Source organism: Spea bombifrons, chromosome 10 (assembly GCF_027358695.1).
Source record: "Spea bombifrons isolate aSpeBom1 chromosome 10, aSpeBom1.2.pri, whole genome shotgun sequence".
NCBI lineage: Eukaryota > Metazoa > Chordata > Amphibia > Anura > Pelobatidae > Spea > Spea bombifrons.
The window spans coordinates 18008502-18029174 of record NC_071096.1 but is presented as its reverse complement, the minus strand read 5'-3'; the positions used below and the strand labels follow the sequence as shown (position 1 = coordinate 18029174).

The 20673-nt window shown below is 42.9% G+C and overlaps 1 protein-coding gene across 1 annotated transcript; it reads left to right on the top strand.

The window, feature by feature from the left end:
- The first annotated feature begins 961 nt into the window (after positions 1-961).
- On the top strand, positions 962-20123 carry GNG3 (G protein subunit gamma 3). The gene is made up of 3 exons (XM_053449053.1): positions 962-1055; positions 18881-18987; positions 19752-20123. Exons 2-3 carry the CDS (start codon positions 18889-18891, stop codon positions 19878-19880), a joined length of 228 nt encoding a protein of 75 aa, XP_053305028.1. The 5' UTR covers positions 962-1055; positions 18881-18888; the 3' UTR covers positions 19881-20123.
- Positions 20124-20673: the final 550 nt, after the last annotated feature.

The following is a 20673-nucleotide window of genomic DNA, read 5'->3' as shown; positions in this document are numbered from 1 at the left end:
CTAGATTCAAGCCCTGAGTTAAGGTAATAACCTACACATTTTTTCTTCCGGAAACACATGCATGCCTACGATTTAGCACCATTAAACATGTGCCTGGTCCTTACCTCTAATGAGGTAAATAAACTGGCATATTGTATGCACTAAAATGTATTATGGCCATATGTTCATGGTGCAGATACCATAAAACCCATGTTTTTCTTGCCTACACCAAAATGGGGTTTGTCCAAAAAGTGCGTGATAGACGTGCCACCCACCTAGGTTTATGGCAATTTGATAATTACTAAAAAATACTAACATTTTAAATACCATGGGGTGTCTGGGTTTCAAAAATATATGTAAATTGCATTGGCCGGCTTCAAAGATACCTGAAATATCACATGGGGGAAGAATGACCAGATTTGGAAAAAATGGTTTAGAAATAGCAAAGCGCTACCTGTACTTATTGTCCCATGTAGAGAAAAGCAAAAAAAAAACAAAATTGGGTATTTCTAAACTCAGGACAAATAGTAAAATCTAGAAGTTTTTTTCAATAACTTTTATAGATGAGTAAAATATATAAAAAAGTCATTTTTGTCAAAAATTTTCACCATATTTTATACTTTTTTTATAGTAAATAATATGATACAATCAAAACAATGACATCTAAAGAAAGTCCTTCTTGTCCTGGAAAAAAAAAACCAATATATAACTTGTGTGGGTTCAGTAAACGGGAAAGAATAAAATTACAACTAAACACCAGCAGCGCAGAAATGTAAAAACAGCCATTGTCACGAAGGGTACAAAAAATAAAATCAGCCATTGTCACGAAGGGGTTAAAGCACTTGTTCCACTACCTTTTATATAGCTCACCCTTCTCGCCTTATCTAATTCTAGTGCTTCGCTCCACTGTAACTTGCATTAGGTCGTAATCCATATTCAGCACTGCACTCAACCTCCATTCCACCCCCCTCCAATCAGTGTCTCCTCCCCCTACTCTCTTTGTTGCAGGGTGTGGGTATAGCTGCAGAAAGGGGCTCGGATCAGCATCCTGTTTCCCTCGATCACCAGATAGACAGGTGGGTACTAGAGGGTGTGAATGAAACCTTTAGGAGTTGGGGGCAGTATATGTACGATGCAGCCTCAGTGACACATCACCCATCGTTCTCCTGCACTGGTGGAGAAGCTGACATAGATTGTACCTCTATTGTTCTCCTCCGTCCTCACTGCCATGACATCTCTGAAAGGGTGATATGTGCATGCATGCTAAATGAGAACTAATAGGCAGGGAATCGGATAAATCCCTGTGAAAACATTCATCCTACAGTAATGATTGCATCAATAGTGATGGTAGAAATGTGTTTTAGGAAACAAATGAAGGTAGATGTGAATGTGCTTAAAAAAGGGCATCTTGTATATGCACAACACAATCAGGCAATAGAAATAGCAATGTAATTTCCAACAAATGTATTACAATGAAAAATGTCAGAAGCATGTATGGTTGCCATGTATTATGTATATCTTATTTGTATATTATATAGGGTACTGTATTTATATTTATATATTAATGCACACTCTTTTTTGGTGTGAATTGTGCTTATTTATGTCTCTCTGATTTCTTAAGGGTATACAGCATCTGGACAGTAGTACCAGTGGTAGCTACTAAATGTGCATACATTAGTGATGCTCACTATTTCTACAAGCAGAAAACTCAATGCATGCAACTCTAAGAGGAAAGATAAGCAGTATATGCCAGTGTAGGTTCAATTTAGGTGGATTACATTTATACTTGATACCACTGTTCACGCCCTGGTTATATGAAAGTGATTTGGATTTTAATGTATCAATATATATGGCCTTATGGTGTTCTTTGTGTACAAGCAATATAGGCCACAGTTTATATATGTGATGCAAGTCACATATATATGTGTGTGATGCAAGTCAATTGCCTATATGTGGATGGTCCTGAGCATTTTAAAGCTGTGTGAAATTGGAGTGTAGCATAAAAATCAGTGGGGAACTAAGATAATAAAAGACCCCTCCCCATTGTTTATTGTTATAAAAAACAGCTCTTGCATTCCCATACATTTCAAAATGTTACCTGATAAGTATCAATAGCTCAACTGCTGACCAGCAGCTCAACAGTGTTCTACTTAACAGGAAAAAATGCAACCCCATCCTGGTACCGTATGGTAGAGGACTGCATTGGGAGGTGGGTCCTGCGGGACCCGTCAAAATACTTGCGGGCGCGGGCAGTCTTGCTGGTGCTGCAGGCGGGAGCGGGGGGTCAGGCACTGTACCCCAGGGTCCCGCAAGGCTGCCTTCTCGTTGCTCCCTTACAGTGTCTCCTCTCTTGCTCCGCCCAGGAACAAAACGGAGTCACTTGATGTGACGTCACTTCCCGTGACGCTGCCTTGTTCCTGGGCGGAGCAAGAGAAGAGACGCTGTGAGGGAGCAGCAAGAAGGCAGCCTTGCGGGACTGCGCGGGAACTCTGCAGTTCAGGTAAGGAGGTGGGCGTGATTGGACACAAATGTGACGGGAGCGGGCGAGATTGGCCACAAATGTGGCGGGAGCAGGCGGGAGTAGAACACCCACATTGCGGGAGCAGGCAAAAAATCAGCGCGAGCGGGATTAAAAAAGCCGTCCCGCGCAGGGCTCTACCGTATGGAACCCTCTTCTGCATTGTACTTTCTGTTACTGTAGACAGTGTTGGTATCACATTCATCACTGTCATTTTTTGTTCTGCTGACAGGTTTGAGAAGCATACCACATTAAAATGTATGTAGGCAGCTAAATCATGTTCTTGAAGACCATGTTCTTCTGATGTGACTGCCTAGGTTGCTTTACCTTGTAATTTATGCAAGCTCTAGGTCAGTGATGGCGAACGCGTGGCACGCGTGCCGCTGTTGGCACGCAGAGCCATCTCTGTGGGCACGCCGTGACTACAGTCATACACTGTAGTAGGGCTGCAACTAACGATTATTTTAATAATCGATTAGTTGGCCGATTATTTTGTCGATTAATCGGATAAAAAAATACATTATTTTAAATTGAAGAAAAATTGCAATAAAAAACGTACAATTTACACTTTCATCTCTTTATTGCAATGGCCTCTCTCTATTCACCTTCTTATTTTACTGCCATAATAATAAAAGCTACAAGAACCCAAACACGGTGTTTCTCAAACTAGGTTTTAATAAAAGTTATTAGTAAATATTAATTCATATGTTAACTATTTTTCATATTTAATAAAAACTGAGAAAAAAGCCTTGTTTAAATTTTTTTATTTACCAAACTGCCCCCAGTTATGCACATCTGACCCCCAGCTTGCCACTCTGCCCCCCATAAATGCCTTCTACCTCTTATATGCCAGATTCCACTGTGCCCCCTGATATGCCACTGTGCCCCCTGATATGCCTTATACTCCTTATATGCCAGTGATATGCAACTGAGCCCCCTGATATACCTTTTACCCCCAGATTTGTTTTATGCCCCCCTGATATGCCTAATATCGAAATGCCTTATACCCCCTATATGCCACTGAGCCACCTGATATACCTTTTACCCCCAGATATGTTTATGCCCCCCTGATATGCCTAATATCCATATGCCTTATACCCCCTATATGCCCTAAAAATTCATAATACCCCCCATATACCACTATAACTCACCCATACACCACTCTGGCTCCTCTCCCTCCCATACACCACTCTGGCTCCTCCCCCTCCCATACACCACTCTGGCTCCTCCCCCCTCTCATACTCCACTCTGCCTCCTCCCCCCCTCCCATACACCACTCTGCCTCCTCCCCCGCCCATACATCACTTTGGCTCCTCCCCCTCCCATACTCCACTCTGCCTCCTCCCATACACCACTCTGGCTCCTCCCCCTCCCATACTCCACTCTGGCTCCTCCCATTCTCCACTCTGCCTCCTCCCCCTCCCATACATCACGTTGGCTCCTCCCCCTCCCATACATCACTTCGCCTCCTCCCCCCTCCCATACTCCACTCTGCCTCCTCCCCCCTCCCATACTCCACTCTGCCTCCTGTGAACCACCGTTTTTGACAAGACACCAGGGAGCCGGGTAGAGAGGCAGAGTGGCGTATGAGAGGGGGAGGAGCCAGAGTGGTGTATTGGAGGGTGGCTCCCATACACCCCTCTGACTCCTCCCCCCTCCCATACACCGCTCTGCCTCTCTACCTGGCTCCGTTACTGAAGGCACTTTCACTGCAGCTTCATAGAAGCCACAGTGTAAGTGAAGGGCAGTAACGGAGTCTGTCTGTGCGATGCTGACCCTCACCGGATGACAGAGAGGATGATTCTCTGTCAGCCGGTGGGGGTCTGCATCGCACAGACAGATTCCGTTACTCACCTTCACTTACACTGAGGCTTCTATGAAGCTGCAGGGAAAGTGCCTGTCAGTAACGGTGCCGCGTAGAGAGGCAGAGTGATGTATGGGAGGGGGGAGGAGGCAGATGGGAGGGGGAGAGAGACGGAAGTGAGAGACCGGCCGACAGTGAGGGGAATCCAGGTCCCCTGCAGCGTAGCGGGGGATCTGGATTCCGGTGTTATAATCCGATCTCTGTTTGAGGTCGGATTATATAAGGAGAGGAGTTTTTCTGAGCATTTGCTCTGAAAAAAACCTCTTTTTATAATCGATAAAAATCGATCCGATTAATCGATAATGAAAATCGTTGACAACGATTTTCATTATCGATTATTATCGATTTTATCGATTAGTTGTTTCAGCCCTGCACTGTAGTCATGGCGTCGGCTCCCGCGGACTACATCTCCCACAGTTCTGTGGGGAGAACCCTCCCCAGCAGTAGCGTACCTAGCGGGGGGCGGGGTCCGAACCGGGTGCCGCTCATCAGGGGGGTGCAAACTTGCCGGCACCCCTCCAGAGACGGACAGCAATGTCCGCCGCTGGAGGAGAAGGCTCGCAAGGGAGCGGTATCGGAGGTCTTTAACAGACCTCCGGCTCCCTTGAGTGATTTTAAGCCGGTGGACTGATAAAGACCTCCGATACCGCTCCCTCGCGATCTGCGCGGCAACTGCTGCTGTGCGCCGGGGTTTGTTGTCAGATCCCGGCGCACAACACTGAAGCCGCGCCCACCGCCGTCTGTGCCCTCTGAACCAGGAAAAAGACAGAAGAAGAGGAGCGAAGAGAAAGAAAAGGAGCTGACTGCTGTTAGAAGAAAAGAGGAAAGGTAGGAAATCATTCAGTTAGAGTGACGTGAGAGTGGATTGATATGTGTGGAATCTGTGGATTGGTATGTGTGGATTGGTATGTGTGGATTGGTAAGTGTGAAATCTGTGGATTGGTATGTGTGGATTGGTATGTGTGGATTGGTATGTGTAGAATCTGTGGATTGGTATGTGTGGATTGGTAAATGTGAAATCTGTGGATTGGTAAATGTGGATTGGTATGTGTGGAATCTGTGGATTGGTATGTGTGGATTGGTAAGTGTGAAATTTGTGGATTGGTAAATGTGGATTGGTATGTGTGGATTGGTATGTGTGGAATCTGTGGATTGGTATGTGTGGAATCTGTGGATTGGTATGTGTGGATTGGTAAATGTGAAATCTGTGGATTGGTAAATGTGGATTGGTATGTGTGGATTGGTATGTGTGGAATCTGTGGATTGGTATGTGTGGATTAGTATGTGTGGATTGGTAAGTGTGAAATCTGTGGATTGGTATGTGTGGAATCTGTGGATTGGTATGTGTGGAATCTGTGGATTGGTATGTGTGGAATCTGTGGATTGGTATATGTGGAATCTGTGGATTGGTATGTGTGGATTGGTAAATGTGAAATATGTGGATTGGTATGTGTGGATTGGTAAATGTGAAATATGTGGATTGGTATGTGTGGATTGGTAAATGTGAAATATGTGGATTGGTATGTGTGGAACGTCCTCCCAGAGAATCTTGCTCCCGCGCGCCCTACAGTGCGAGGGGAGAGGGGAAGAGAGAGAGATGCAATGCTCTGCCCATACTATGCAGTGCTGTGCAATACTCTGCCCATGCTGGGCAATACTCTGCCCATACAATGCAATACTCTGCAGTATTCTGCCCATACTCTGCAGTATTCTGCCCATACTCTGCAGTATTCTGCCCATACTCTGCAGTATTCTGCCCATACTCTGCAGTATTCTGCCAAATGTGATGCCAGAAATAGACTAACAGATGAACTCAGTGCTGTATGTGTTGCTCTTAAACTAACAGAGTATGAGCCAAGGTTTGACAAGTTATCAGCATGCATACAACAGCAAAAATCACATTAATTGTGCCCACAAAAGGCGTCTTTAAAAAAATATATGCACGTGTACAGTTGTTTGGTTTTTTTCAATAAAAAAAATGTTTAATGGAAAGCTCTGTTATTGTGTTTTACTTTTTAAACAAAAGCTGTTAATTAGTTTGAACAACTGTACGAATTGTTTTTTCTAAACTAAAACCTCGTTATTCAGGTTTAATTGCAGTGTTGGCACTTTGAAAAAAATAAGTCGTTTTGGTTTGCAGTTTGGGCACTTGGGCTCAAAAAGTTTTGCCATCACTGCTCTAGGATGGCATTAAAATAAATGCTAAGTTCTAAATAACGGTGTAGAGGGACGCCTCACAACCAATACAGTCTAACTGAAAAGGCATGGTTGTGTTAGCCTTCACAACTATCTTTCAACCCCCCCTGGCAACTCTCGCTTTAGAGTAATCCTTCTTACATTAGAGCATAAAACTTACCAATCCGCTTAAATATATCTTTTGCATTTCAATTTTTGTACATAAACATGCAGCTTATGTCCCCAAAGTTTCAGTAAGGTCTTACCTATTGTCCGGTAAACTGGAGTACACTTCCTTGAAGCTTTAGCGTAAAAGAAATGAATTGATAAAAGAGATTAATTGTCTGTCCTATGCTATTTCCCAAATTCACTGTGTCTGATTTGATCAAATATCTGTTTCTCCCAAGTAAGTAAATAATCATGTATATTAAGTAGGGCTGAAACAACTAATCGATAAAATCGATAATAATCGATTATGAAAATCGTTGGCAACGAATTTCATCATCGATTAATCGTATCGATTTTTATCGATTATAAACTCCTCTCCTTATAATATAAACTCCTCTCCTTATAATAATCCGATCTCAAACAGAGATCGGATTATAACACCGGAATCCAGATCCCCCGCAACGCTGCAGGGGACCTGGATTCTCCTCACTGTCGGCCGGTCTCTCACTTCCGTCTCTCTCCCCCCTGCCATACACCCCTCTGACCCCTCCCCCTCCCATACATCACTCTGCCTCTTTCCTGGCTCCATTACTGACAAGGACTTTCACTGCAGCTTCATAGAAGCCACAGTGTAAGTGAAGGGCAGTAACGGAGGCTGTCTGTGCGATGCTGACAGAGAATCATCCTCTCTGTCAGCTGGTGGGGGTCTGCATCGCACAGACAGCCTCCGTTACTGTCAGTAACGGAGCCGGGTAGAGAGGCAGAGCGGTGTATGGGAGGGGGGAGGAGTCAGAAGGGTGTATGGGAACCACCCTCCCATACACCACTGTGGCTCCTCCTACTCCCATACGCCACTCTGCTTCTCTACCCGGCTCCCTGGTGTCTAGTGAAGATCCGTTGCTGACAGGAGGCAGAGTGGAGTATGGGAGGGGGAGGAGGCAGAGTGGAGTATGGGAGGGGGAGGAGGCAGAGTGGAGTATGGGAGGGGGAGGAGCCAGAGTGGTGTATGGGAGGGGGAGGAGCCAGAGTGGTGTATGGGTGAGTTATAGTGGTGTATGGGGGGTATTATGAATTTCAGGGCATATAGGGGGTATAAGGCATATCGATATTAGGCATATCAGGAGGTCATAAAACATCTGGGGGTAAAAGGTATATCAGGGGGCTCAGTTGCATATCACTGGTATATAAGGAGTATAAGGCATATCAGGGGCACAGTGGCATATCAGTTTGAGAAACACCGTGTTTGGGTTCTTGTAGCTTTTATTACCGTATTTGCTCGATTATAAGACGACCCTGATTATAAGACGACCCCCCAAAATCTGAATATTAACTTAGAAAAAAAGAAAAAGCCTGAATATAAGACGACCCCAAAGGAAAAAAGTTTTACCAGTAAATGTTAATTCATGTAAACTATTTTTTTTAATAAAAGCTATGATTGAGAAAAATATTTTTTTTGTTTTTATTTCTTGTATTTTCCAACCTGTCCCCCAGTTACGCACATCTGCCCCCAGGCTTGCCACTCCAATATGGCACTGCGGCCCATGATATGCCTTTTAACCCTCTATATGCCACTGTGCCCCATGGTATGCCTTTTGACCCCCTATGTGCCACTCTGCCTCCAGAAATGCCTTATACCCCTATATCCCATTCTGGCATTTAGGGGGTTAAAAGGCATATTATGGGGCAGAGTGGCATATAGGGAGGGATAAGGCATTTCAGGAGGCAGAGTGCTCTATTAAATGCCCCCTTAACGCCACTCCAGAAATGCCCTATGCCCCATTTAACACGCACACACACCCTATACCCCCATTTAACTAACACACACACCCACTCTCTCTCTCTCTCTCCCCCTCCCCCTCCCTCTCTCTCTCTCCCTCCCTCTCTCTCTCCCCCCCCTTCCCCCGCTCTCCCCCCTCTCTTACCGGTGCTTCCAGCCGGGGCAGCGGGTTGACGTCGCCTTCTGCTGCAGCCGGAAGGAGGTGTGGCTAGCAGCGGAGGTTTGTATGCGTCCGTCACGTATACTTTCCCCGGCTGTCAGAGATCAGAGTTCCCCGCACCGGAGCAGGGAACTCTGATCTCTGACAGTCGGGGAAGGTCTATGCGACGGACGCAGACAACCCCCGCTGCTAGCCACACCTCCTTCCGGCTGCAGCGGACGTTGTCTACGCGGATCGCGTAGACGTCAACCCGCTGCCCCGGCAACACAGCAGGAAGCACCGGTAAGTGTGTGTATGATGGGGGGGGGTCGGGTGAGACAGGAGGATCCAGGTCCCCTGCAGCGGTGCGGGGGATCTGGATCTTAGTCTCCTAATCAGACCTCTATTTGAGGTCTGATTAGAAGACGACCCCGATTAGAAGACCAGGGGTATTTTTCAGAGCATTTGCTCTGAAAAAAACCTCGTCTTATAATCGAGCAAATATGGTATTATGTCAGTAAAATAAGAAGGTGAATATAGAGAGGCCATTGCAATAAAGAGATGAAAGTGTAAATTGTACGTTTTTTATTACATTATTTTAAATTTAAAAAAATTGCATTTTTTTATCCGATTAATCGAAAAAATAATCGGCCAACTAATCGATTATTAAAATAATCGTTAGTTGCAGCCCTAATGTTAAGGGCGACACAAGAATATAATCAAGATGAAAATCCTATGCGTATGAGGGTGTTTCCAAAATCATAAGTAAATTAACCCAATTAATGACCAATGATCACAGGAACAAACATATAGTTAAGCATCAATAATGTGGCTGACATGTCATGGGGTTACACGAGCTTAGAAAGCAGTTAACAATCACTTTTTTGCCCAGATGATGTTGCTGCTTTGCCATTGAGGCATTCAAGCAACACCAAAAATGGCAGCGCCCTGCCACTGGAAAGAGCTTAGGAAGCTTCCTTCTCTTAGCTGGCATTGAAGCAGTTTAGCAGCACCAGCTGAGCAAAGGTTGCTTTCTAAATGCCATTTCTAGCGCCAGGGAGTTGTCTTTTTCAAAACACATGCTGGCTTTGAATATGGCACTGCTCTCCTCCTGGTCCGAGCTTTAGAAACGATCAATGATCATTTCCGTTGCTGAGGGTGTGTTGCTGTCTGTTGTCTAGTGTTAAAAATATATGGTTAAATTGAATTATCTGGCTTCAAAGATGTCCCAAATAGGACATGGGCACAGGATGACCAGATGGCAAACTTCCATCTGCTTGTCACTCTGCCCCCATATATGCCTTATACCTCCTATATGCCAGAGATTCCACTGTGCCCCCTGATATGCCACTGTGCCCCCGATATGCCTTATACTCCTTATATGCCAGTGATATGCAACTGAGCCCCATGATATACCTTTTACCCCCAGATATGTCTTATGCCCCCTATAACTTCCAATATGCCACTGGCCCCCATTTATGCCTTATACCTCCCTATTTGCCACTGTGCACCCTGATATGCCACTCCGCCCCCATAAATGCCCTGCACCACCCTGAAATTCATTATACTCCCTGATTCACCACTCTGCCTCACCCAGATATGCCACTCTGAAATTCATTATACCCCCATACACCACTCTACCTCCCCTATACACACTCTAACTCCCCCAGATATGCCATTCTGCCTCCCTGAAATTCATTACACCCCCATACACCACTCTGCTACCCTGAAATTCATTATACCCCCCACACACCACTATAACTCACCCATACACCACTCTGCCTCCTCCCCCCTCCCATACACCACTCTGGCTCCTCCCCCCTCCCATACACCACTCTGCTTCCTCCCCCTCCCATACTCCACTCTGCCTCCTCCCCCCTCCCATACACCACTCTGGCTCCTCCCCCTCCCATACACCACTTTGCCTCCTCCCCCTCCCATACACCACTCTGGCTCCTCCCCCTCCCATACACCACTCTGCATCCTCCCATACACCACTCTGGCTCCTCCCCCTCCCATACACCACTTTGCCTCCTCCCCCTTCCCATACACCACTCTGGCTCCTCCCCCTCCCATACACCACTTTGCCTCCTCCCCCTCCCATACACCACTTTACCTCCTCCCCCCTCCCATACACCACTCTGGCTCCTCCCCCTCCCATACACCACTTTGCCTCCTCCCCCTCCCATACACCACTTTGCCTTCTCCCCCTCCCATACACCACTCTGCCTCCTTCCCCCTCCCATACTCCACTCTGCCTCCTCCCCCCCTCCCATACACCACTCTGCCTCCTGTCAGCAACAGAGGTTCACAAGATACCAGGGAGCCTGGTAGAGAGGCAGAGTGGCGTATGGGAGGGGGAGGAGCCAGAGTGGTGTATGGGAGGGTGGCTCCCATACACCTCTGACTCCCCCCCCCTCCCATACACCACTCTGCCTCTCTCCCGACTCCCTGGTATTTTGTGAACCTCTGTTGCTGACAGGCACTTTCACTGCAGCTTCATAGAAGCCTCAGCGTAAGTGAAGGGCAGTAAAGGAGGCTGTCTGTGCGATGCAGACCCCCACCACTTGACAGAGAGGATTATCCTCTGCAGGAGACCTTGATTCTCTGTCAGCTGGTGGGGGTCTGCGCGATGTGCACAGACAGCCTCCGTTATTGCCCTTCACTTACGCTGAGGCTTCTATGAAGCTGCAGTGAAAGTGCCTGTCAGCAACGGAGGTTCACAAAATACCAGGGAGTCGGGAGAGAGGCAGAGCAGTGTATGGGAGGGGGGAGGAGTCAGAGGGGTGTATAGGAGGGGGGAGAGAGATGGAAGTGAGAGACCGGCCGACACTGAGGGGAATCCAGGTCCCCTGCAGCGTTGCGGGGGATCTGGATTCTAGTGTTATAATCCGATCTCTGTTTGAGGTCGGATTATATAAAGAGAGGAGTTTTTCAGAGCATTTGCTCTGAAAAAACCTCTTTTTATAATCGATAAAAATCGATTCGACTAATCGATAATGAAAATTGTTGTCAATGATTTTAATTATCGATTATTATCGATTTTATCGATTAGTTGTTTCAGCCCTGATTGTGTCTGTGAACGAGTCTGCAAATCTATGAGTGCACTATGGCATATCAGGGAGGTATACGGCATACCTGGGGAGGACGGATTGACATATCATGGGGTATAAGGCATACTGGGGTATATAAGGCATATGTGGGGAGGGCAGTGTGGCAAGCCTGGGCTCAAATGTGCATAACTGGGGGGCAGGTTGGGAAATAAAAACAAGAAATGCATTTTTATCAAAGTTTTTTTATTCTGTCGTTTGTTTTTAACATCCTACGTTACTTTATTAAATTATTTTAAATAAATTAAAAATTTAAATTTTTTTATCCGATTCATCGATTAATCGAAAAAATAATTGGCCAACTAATCGATTATGAAAACAATCGTTAGTTGCAGCCCTAGACATATACAAGGAGCTGTAAATTCATACAATAAAATTGTAACTGTGTTCTACAAGAATGAAAGATAATATAAAAACAGGGTACTTAGCTTTTTAACCCTTCTATTCATTCATCGGAACACATATGTGGTAGCTTCCCCAATGACTCTTCCTTGAAAAAGCCCCTTACAACAGATATATGGAAAAACAGAACAAATTCTGGGGATACAGCTTTAAAAGTACTCTGTAAAAAGAATAAAAACCACAAATGGTGCAATAACGTTTAAAAGGTTTAAGACAGCCCCCACTAGTTGTGCCACACTCACAAGATTGTAGTAGATACTGCACCTTTAATCTTAGGAATCCTGGAGGTTTGCTGGAACTTTTAAAACCACCTCAAAGTTTTAAAAACCGGTCATCTGCTGGATACAAACGAACGGCAGACAGGGTATCTTCCAAAAGTTCTTTATTTACAATAGCCCATTAAAAACACTTAATGCTTTAAGAAACTAAGTCCAACGCATTTCGTCATATACTGACTTCATCAGGGACTAGTTATAATGCATCAAGAAACATAAGCTGACAAAAAATAAAAGTTCTAGAAAACCTCCAGGATTCCTAAGATACAGGTTATCTTAAAGGCGCAGTACCTACTACAATCTTGTGAGTGTGGCACAACTAGTGGGGGCTGTTTTAAACCTTTTAAACGTTATTGCACCATTTGTGGTTTTTATTCTTTTTACAGAGTACTTTTAAAGCTGTAAATTCATACCTGAAGTAAAAAAAAAATATTACTACCACAACAGGGGCAGTAAAGGGATTAACAATACAAAAGGATACAGACGCCACTAAAATAAGGAATACACATTGTCTCGATTAGATTAGTGTGCTGTGTGCAAACGGTTAGGAAATAAGGAAATAATAAAATACATTTTTATTAATAATACACAAAAGGATAACATTAACTGAAGGGTAGGGTGACTGTAGGAACCGTCACAGTCCCAAAATGCAGGAACCCCAAATCTGTTTCCGAGCTCCACAGTCTTTAGAGTCTCTTGGATAACGTGTCACTCCTTACCAGGGCCCATAGTCTGTAGTAAGGAGGCTTCTGTGACACAGCTGAAGTGTACAAAACTAAAAAATAGCCTGGTCCTTAAGGGGTTAATGTATTTTGCTTTAGTTTTGTGGGCATTTTTATACCCATCATTGTAAAAACTCCTCCTTAACCCCTTTGTGACAATGGCTGATTTTAACACTTCTACGGTGCTTGTGTTTACCTGTAATTTAATTATTTCCCATTTACTGAACCCACACAAGTTATATATTGTTTTTTCAAGACAAGAAGGGCTTTCTTTAGAACTTTTATTATATCATTTACTATAAAACAAAGTATATAATATGGTAAACAATTTAGAAAAAATGACTTTTTCTGACATTTACTTGAACAATATTTTCCTCATCTATAAAAACTAATGAATAAAACCTGCTAAATAGATTTTACTATTCGTCCTGAGTTTAGAAACACCCAATGTTTTCTTGTTTTTTTTAAAAAAAAATTCTGCTTGTTATGACGCAATTTGGTTATTTTGCCCCATGTGCTTTTTCAGGTATCTTTGAAGCCGGCCAATGCAATTTACCCCATCAAACCATATATTTTTGAAGACTAGACACGCCAATGTATATCACATGCTAGTATTTCCATACACTAATTCTACTACCAGTCTTTGTCAAACTTTGTGGTAGTAATTTTTTTTTGCTTTTTTCACACATTTTAATTCAGGTATGAATTTACAGGTCCTGGTATATGCCACTGTCACACAACACCCCAATATGTGTTCAGTAACATCTCCTGAGTACGGTGATTCCACCGATGGGTTTGTCTGGCTGTTTGGGGGCAAAAGGGCCACATTTGGGGCATGCACATTTTTCAAAGTTGCACTTTGACATTTTTGTGATCCTGTGCCCATGCCCTATTTGGTACATATTTGAGCCTGGCCAATTTAATGCTAGACACCCCAGGGTATTTCAAATGCTGGTATTTAACCATCCTTTGCCAAAAAGTATTTTTTTGAGTATATTTTTCCCACACATGTTGTACTTTAGGTATACATTTACAGCTCCTGTCACACACCCCAATATGTGTTCAGCAACATCTCCTGAGTACATTGATGTTGGGTTGTTTGGGGGCTAAAAGGCCACATATGGGACGTGTGCACTTTTCAAATTGGAAATGTGACATGTGGTCATCCTGCCCCCTGTGTTAATTGGGACATTGTTGAACCCGGCCAATTCAATTTACCCCATCAAATCATACATTTTTTTAAAAGTAGACACCCCATGGGCATTTAACATGCCAGTATTTTAACTCTTTCCATGCGAGAATTGTTTGAATTTGTTATTTAATTTTTTTAAATTTTTTGGAACTGGATCGTTGATCGCCTCTTAAACACTTTCAAAACGGGCATTACAGCAACACCGTTTGGGTGAAGAAAGCAAACGTAGTTTAACACCATGGCAGTCCGGGCACATCAATTGTCATTAACTGAATGTTTTTGCATGACATGTTGTCAAGGGGTTAATGTTTTTCCCCCCAGACTAAATGATGTCCTGAAATATATATATGCATATATATATAATGTGTGTGTACAATATATTAATAGCAAATTATGGTTGAACAAACATAGCAAAATTGAGCTCTGGTCATGAAAGGGTTCTAATTGTAATTATACAAAATAGACATTGTGGCCTACTCACTGAAAGGATTGATGCCAAGAGAGCTTCTAGGAAGGTGGTTTCAACCCTCTCACTTAACTGTTCATTTTGAAGGGCAAACACTTGCAGGTTTCTCTCACTGCAAAATGAATAATTTAATAGGCAAGGAAGGCTTTGGTGAAATGCATTATTCTTGCCTCAGAACCTAAAAAGCTTCCTGTCCTTGAAAGCTTATAATTTATAATGATGAAACTTAAAAAAAAAAGACTCACTGATCCACCTGTATGTGCAGTATTTGCATTTCAGATAGAAGCATGTTCTTAAGAATAACTCAATAAAACAAATGAGTAAGTCTCTGGTTACATATGGGTCATTCCAACACAAAATTAATTAGTTTGTTTATATTAACTTTTTGTATCTCTAGAAAGGTACAACAGAATATATTGCGTTATATTTACCAGGTCAATAATTTTATTGTCATCTTGCGTGTAGGTTTGGTAGCATTATGCAAATAGAAGACCATTTAAATTAAGGCAGTAACCTTAATCTCAAAATATCAGGTATTGCAGATATATCTAATATATTTTCTTTTTAAACAAGGATTGTATATATAGTAATATTGTTGCATTGTCTATTTATGTAAAATCCCAGGTATACCTGACATGAACCCCTTCACTTCCAGGGGTTTTGTACTAATGTCAACTATATATTACTTTTTTATACCATGGTTACATGATTACATTCTTATGCAGCCATTTGACCAACAATCACTGTCAAAGTTAGCCATATTAATAATTCCCTGCGCTTTTTCTTCACCAACACGTCTGTGTTGCTTTGGAATATATGTTATGTGTTATGGCAGATAAATACAGCCGTGTTTGTTCAGCTCCATCTCCAGATTACGGAAATATCCCACATGCATAGGATTTTTTTGTTTTTTTTCTGCCATTGCAGGGCCCAATTGCCGATTCTAAACATGAGATTTTCACATTTTGCTGTACTGGCCTTATGTTTCATTTGGGCCTGTTTAGCATACCGTAATTAAAAAAAGGAATAAAGGTATACATTTCCATAAAGCAGACAATCCGGAGTATTTTGTTAGGAACTTCTGGATGCTGTTAGCCTGGCAATATTTTCCTAAACTTTTCGCCAACACTTCTGTGTTGAGCAGCATATCCACTCATATCCAGATTATGGAAGTTCCCAACATGCATAGGGTTTTAATGCATATGTTTTTTATGGGCTTTTGTGAGGGGGGATTTGCAGGGCAAAAACATATAGGTTTGCATCAACTCCCCTTGTGGCACACCCTTATTGAACTTTGAAAAAATGATCTTAATCTATATCTAATAATTTTCTTTGGTATGGCAGACAATGAAGCAATCATCAATGCAGAGTCCTGTCAGAGAGGGTCAGGAAGGGCAGTTGTACCTGGATTCCTTCCTAATAGCCTTTTTGTTTGGCACCAGTGTGTGGGGGGGGGGGTTTGTCTTGCACATTTGGAATGGCATCCTTAAAGAGGATATCCCTCAGTATATCTAGTTGGAATTCCAGGAAGGTGTAGGTATTCCCAGTTCCACATTTCACGTACAGTTAGGTCCAGAGATATTTGGACACTGACACAAGTTTTGTATATTATAAATGGGAAGAGTCTTGACGCCTAAAGACACTTAACTTTCGCTCTGGTGTCTTCCATTGATCCATAATGATGGTCTTCAGAGTACCTTCATGCACTGGAAAGGTCCTCAGCTTCTGAAATTACCCCTGAAAGAACAGATCCGTCCTTTCCTTTGGCTTTTCCTCCTCTAGCTGTAGCTCCCATTGCTCCTACTAATTTATTCACCTCCTCCAAAGGGAAGAAAATGTGTCTTCTGAGACCTCCCCCTCCTGAGGAGACTCAGGATCCAGCTACCAGTTTTCCTCTGCGCCTGAAGAATCTTGATCATCTCTCAAAGTTCTGAACACAGCAAGAGTCTCTGGTAAGGGGGCTTTAGTCTGAGGCAAAGAATTTATAACAGAGGCACGCATCTGTTTAAAGGTGGTTTGAAGCTCCGTCTTCATCCATTCTTCAATTTCAGAGATTAAATCCTCCTTGATTAAAAGAACAATAGGTAAAAGTGTACATGTGCTACAACACTCTGTAGGAATCCCACTCTCCCACAATTCAACAAGATAAAAGACAGGTATTGGTGGTGCAACCCACCAACAGGGAGCGGAGCGACAGAAGTAAATATAAACGTAACTCACCCCAATGGGTTATGTAGAATAAATGAGCTCACCCGCCACGTCAAGGCACACTCTCAATAGGGTGAGAATTAATTATGCTTTGGCCAATTCATATAACCAAAACCTCTCACTTATATTATGTTTATATATTTGTTGCCAACTTTATTAGGGTAAGAAGCGCAGACAGTTTTTGTTTCTTGTATACATTGTACAGCCAATACACTGTTTCTTGCAGCATGCTTACACCTGTTTGGTAGGCCTCGTATTACACATTGGTATTATTTGAGCCTGAGACTAGCTTAGCGCACCGACACTTTTTCTTTTCTATGTAGAATAAATGACAAAAAAAGGATAATAGTGCACTCTGTATGATAAAATATAGCTCTTTTTTTTTAAAATGTATAAAAAAAACTCACATTCTGATGAGTCAGACAAAGACTGACTCAAATCATCAACGCCTGGTGTGATTAGGGATCATACACCCAATTGTACTTGAATGGAGATGTCTTGCCTAGAGCCTGTAACCTGGCTCCAGGGATAAAGAACAGTTCAGACTTAGGGCAGTATTCCCCCTTCAAGGTGATGAACAGCAGATTGGATCCAGCAGAGTGTATGGAGTATATGTATATAAATATAATATAAAAAGTTATGTAAAATGTAGAATAAATAAACTTTATTACATAAATTACAACACCATCTTAAAATATACTCAATTTAAGTGTCTCTGTGAGTCCTCCGATGCGCGTTTTGCCCGTGGGCTTTCTCAAGTCGGTTTGCTGTCCAAAACTGTCCAAAAAACTGTCCAAAAACCATAGTGCAGTCTTTTAAATCCAATGTGTCCAATCCGGACGGCTTTTGCGGAAGTGGAGGATGGTTACGGGTGCCTCCAATGTCCAAACCTTGGCTTAACATAGGCCGAGCATAACTTCTTTGTAGGGTCAGAGTTCCCTCTACGCAAGATGCTTAATCCTAGAGGTTGTCCTCCTGGTGACCGGGGTCAGGTAACTCTGGTTTATTTGAGGACACCCTGACAAAAAAAGGACAGAAAAGGGTTAATAAATCATAAAAACAAGGAGTATGCGGGGAGAGAATAACCACCTTAAACCTACTTGGGCTAAGGTAAAAAAAAAAAACATACACCAGCCAGCGCCCGACTACCTTGCAGCTCATCCCTGACGCTCATCCCTGCCGCACTGGGTCCCTGCAACCAATCACATTGCTTTTTGGACAGGGTATCCTCAGGACCCTGAGCTATGCATCGGTACCCCGGGATCGCCACCACTCCTTCGGGATCACCCCGAAAACAACGGTTTAAAGTCATGCGGGCATCGCGGGTTTCGGTGGCCTAAGTGTGGCGCAGGACTGTCTGGGCTGGGTGGGACGCTGTGGACATGCTTTATGGTCTTTCTCACACCTAACCTGTATATAAGCCTGTGTGTTTCCCCAATAAAGTGTGTCTAATGCTTCAGGGACCCACTATATCACCTATTGTCCTTTTCAGGACAATCTCAGCACTGTATTCAGCAGGACGCTGGGCCAGTCCCTGGAAGCTGCCTTGCTAGTAACGTCTAGCGTTGGTAGCGGTTAACCCTTTCAAATCCTGGCAGGAAGCATTGCAGAAACGACGGGCGTACCCAGCCGAGGTACAAAGGCGTACCCGTCACAGACGCAAGAGGGTACACTTGCACCGTCTAAACATTTGCCTAGTGCAGGGCATCTTGAAATTTAGGAGCAAAATTAAGGGCAACAGTAACTGTAGTAAAAAAAAAAAAAAAAATTCAGTTGCTCTGAAATGGTGGGGGTTAATATAAACCTACACAACTGAGCTATCATTACATGACTCATAATGTGTATTTTATCTATAAGCCTTGTCAATATACTTTTTCTCCTCTAGGAAACACAATGAAAGGTGACACTCCTGTGAATAGCACCCTGAGTGTGGGTCAGGCCAGGAAAATGGTGGAGCAGCTGAAGATTGAGGCTTCCATGTGTCGAATTAAAGTATGTGCACAATGACAGACAGCTCACCGCACTGCTACATTGTTTAATCTGTTACACAAGTTTTGCTCACATTTGTACCACATGAAAAAAGTTGTATTGTAGTTTCCTAGATTTGTAGTCAAGTTACAACTTGGAAAATACAATCAAAACAAATATTCAAAGGAGGATCAACATCTCAGGTTATTACAGACATGGAGGCCTGACATCTGTGGTAGGGAAACTATTTTAAAGCATGTTGAGGGATAATTTTCAGGAAAACATTTAATATAAAATCTTTGATACACAAATAATGAAAATAAGCGCTAAAAGGAAACAAAAAAAGAAGCTTCTAACCAGTGCTCAGGGCAGTCTCCCTTAAACACACCCAAAAAATAGATTGATAATCTGGAAACAGGTGAAAGTAGATGAGCTGTATGTGCTTCGTAGATAATAATTACGTGAACACCACCGTGAAAACATTAAAAAATATACTCATGTATCTATGTATATCGTTCCACGATTCTTCTTGCAAGTAGTCTCCCTATCACATTTCCATATTTTTGTGCCCAGACTTAAATAAAAGGCAATAATAAATTTGTGCAGATGCATACCACAAACAACAATTAGCTATATAAATGTAGAGCTGTTCCTGTTACAGCAGAATACACTACAAAATGATGGTATACTGCAATCCACCATGCTGGTTTATAAAATGTGTTAGAATCTAGAACAGAAGTATAAATTCTTTGTGCCCTCAGCATCCATTGTTGGCTGCCTTTTTACAGGTTTCAAAAGCAGCCTCAGACCTTATGACCTTCTGTGATGCTCATGCCTGTGAGGATCCTCTCATCACTCCAGTACCCACTTCGGAAAACCCCTTCAGAGAGAAGAAATTCTTCTGTGCGCTCCTGTGACATATCCCCAAGACAAAAGCACAAAGATTTCCAACATGTTCACAGTAGCACCTACCCTGCACATTTTCCAATTCTACCATAAGGATGGCTAGAATTGTTGATGTTTCCCGGGGGGGGGGGGCTATAACAAATAAATAAATAAAAACCCAGAAAGTTGTTGTTAATCACCTCTTGCTCTGTGGCAGGTGTTAGTCATGTCAGTATTTATTTGTAAAATAAATAAAGTGAAAAGTTAACTCTTAATTGTGTCGTGCATAATAAAGAAATGTACTGGTTTCTGTCTATGAAGTAGGTTAACTCCAACCACCTGAACTCACTGATTGTAATTGATTTTTCAGTGCTCAAGACCCAATGTTTTTTTTTATTTTTAGTATTATTGCTCGGTTTATCTAAACTGGATAAATTCACCCAGACACAACTTATTCAGTGAGGTCAGGGCACCAACAACACATAAAAAGATTGAGCATTAAGGATTAATATCTTCATTGTCACCAACAGCTTTTCAAGTTCTGTAATTTCTCTGCGAACAGCCTACAGAATATACTGCCAGGTTGCATCTCTCCCTGTTTAGATGCAGTGTTTTATGCTTTCTCCACCTGGAAGGTATGCTAGAAGAGAAGAAAAATAAACATTACTATTTATCGGTAATGTTTTTTTACTCACCATTCTAAAGTCTAAGTCTTAAGGAATAATGGTAAGATTGCTTTAAACAGGGCGACTCATTTACAGTCCCGTGCACCTATTGTACCAGCTTGGCAGTGCTAACCATTTTAGCTCATTTGACAGAAGCAGG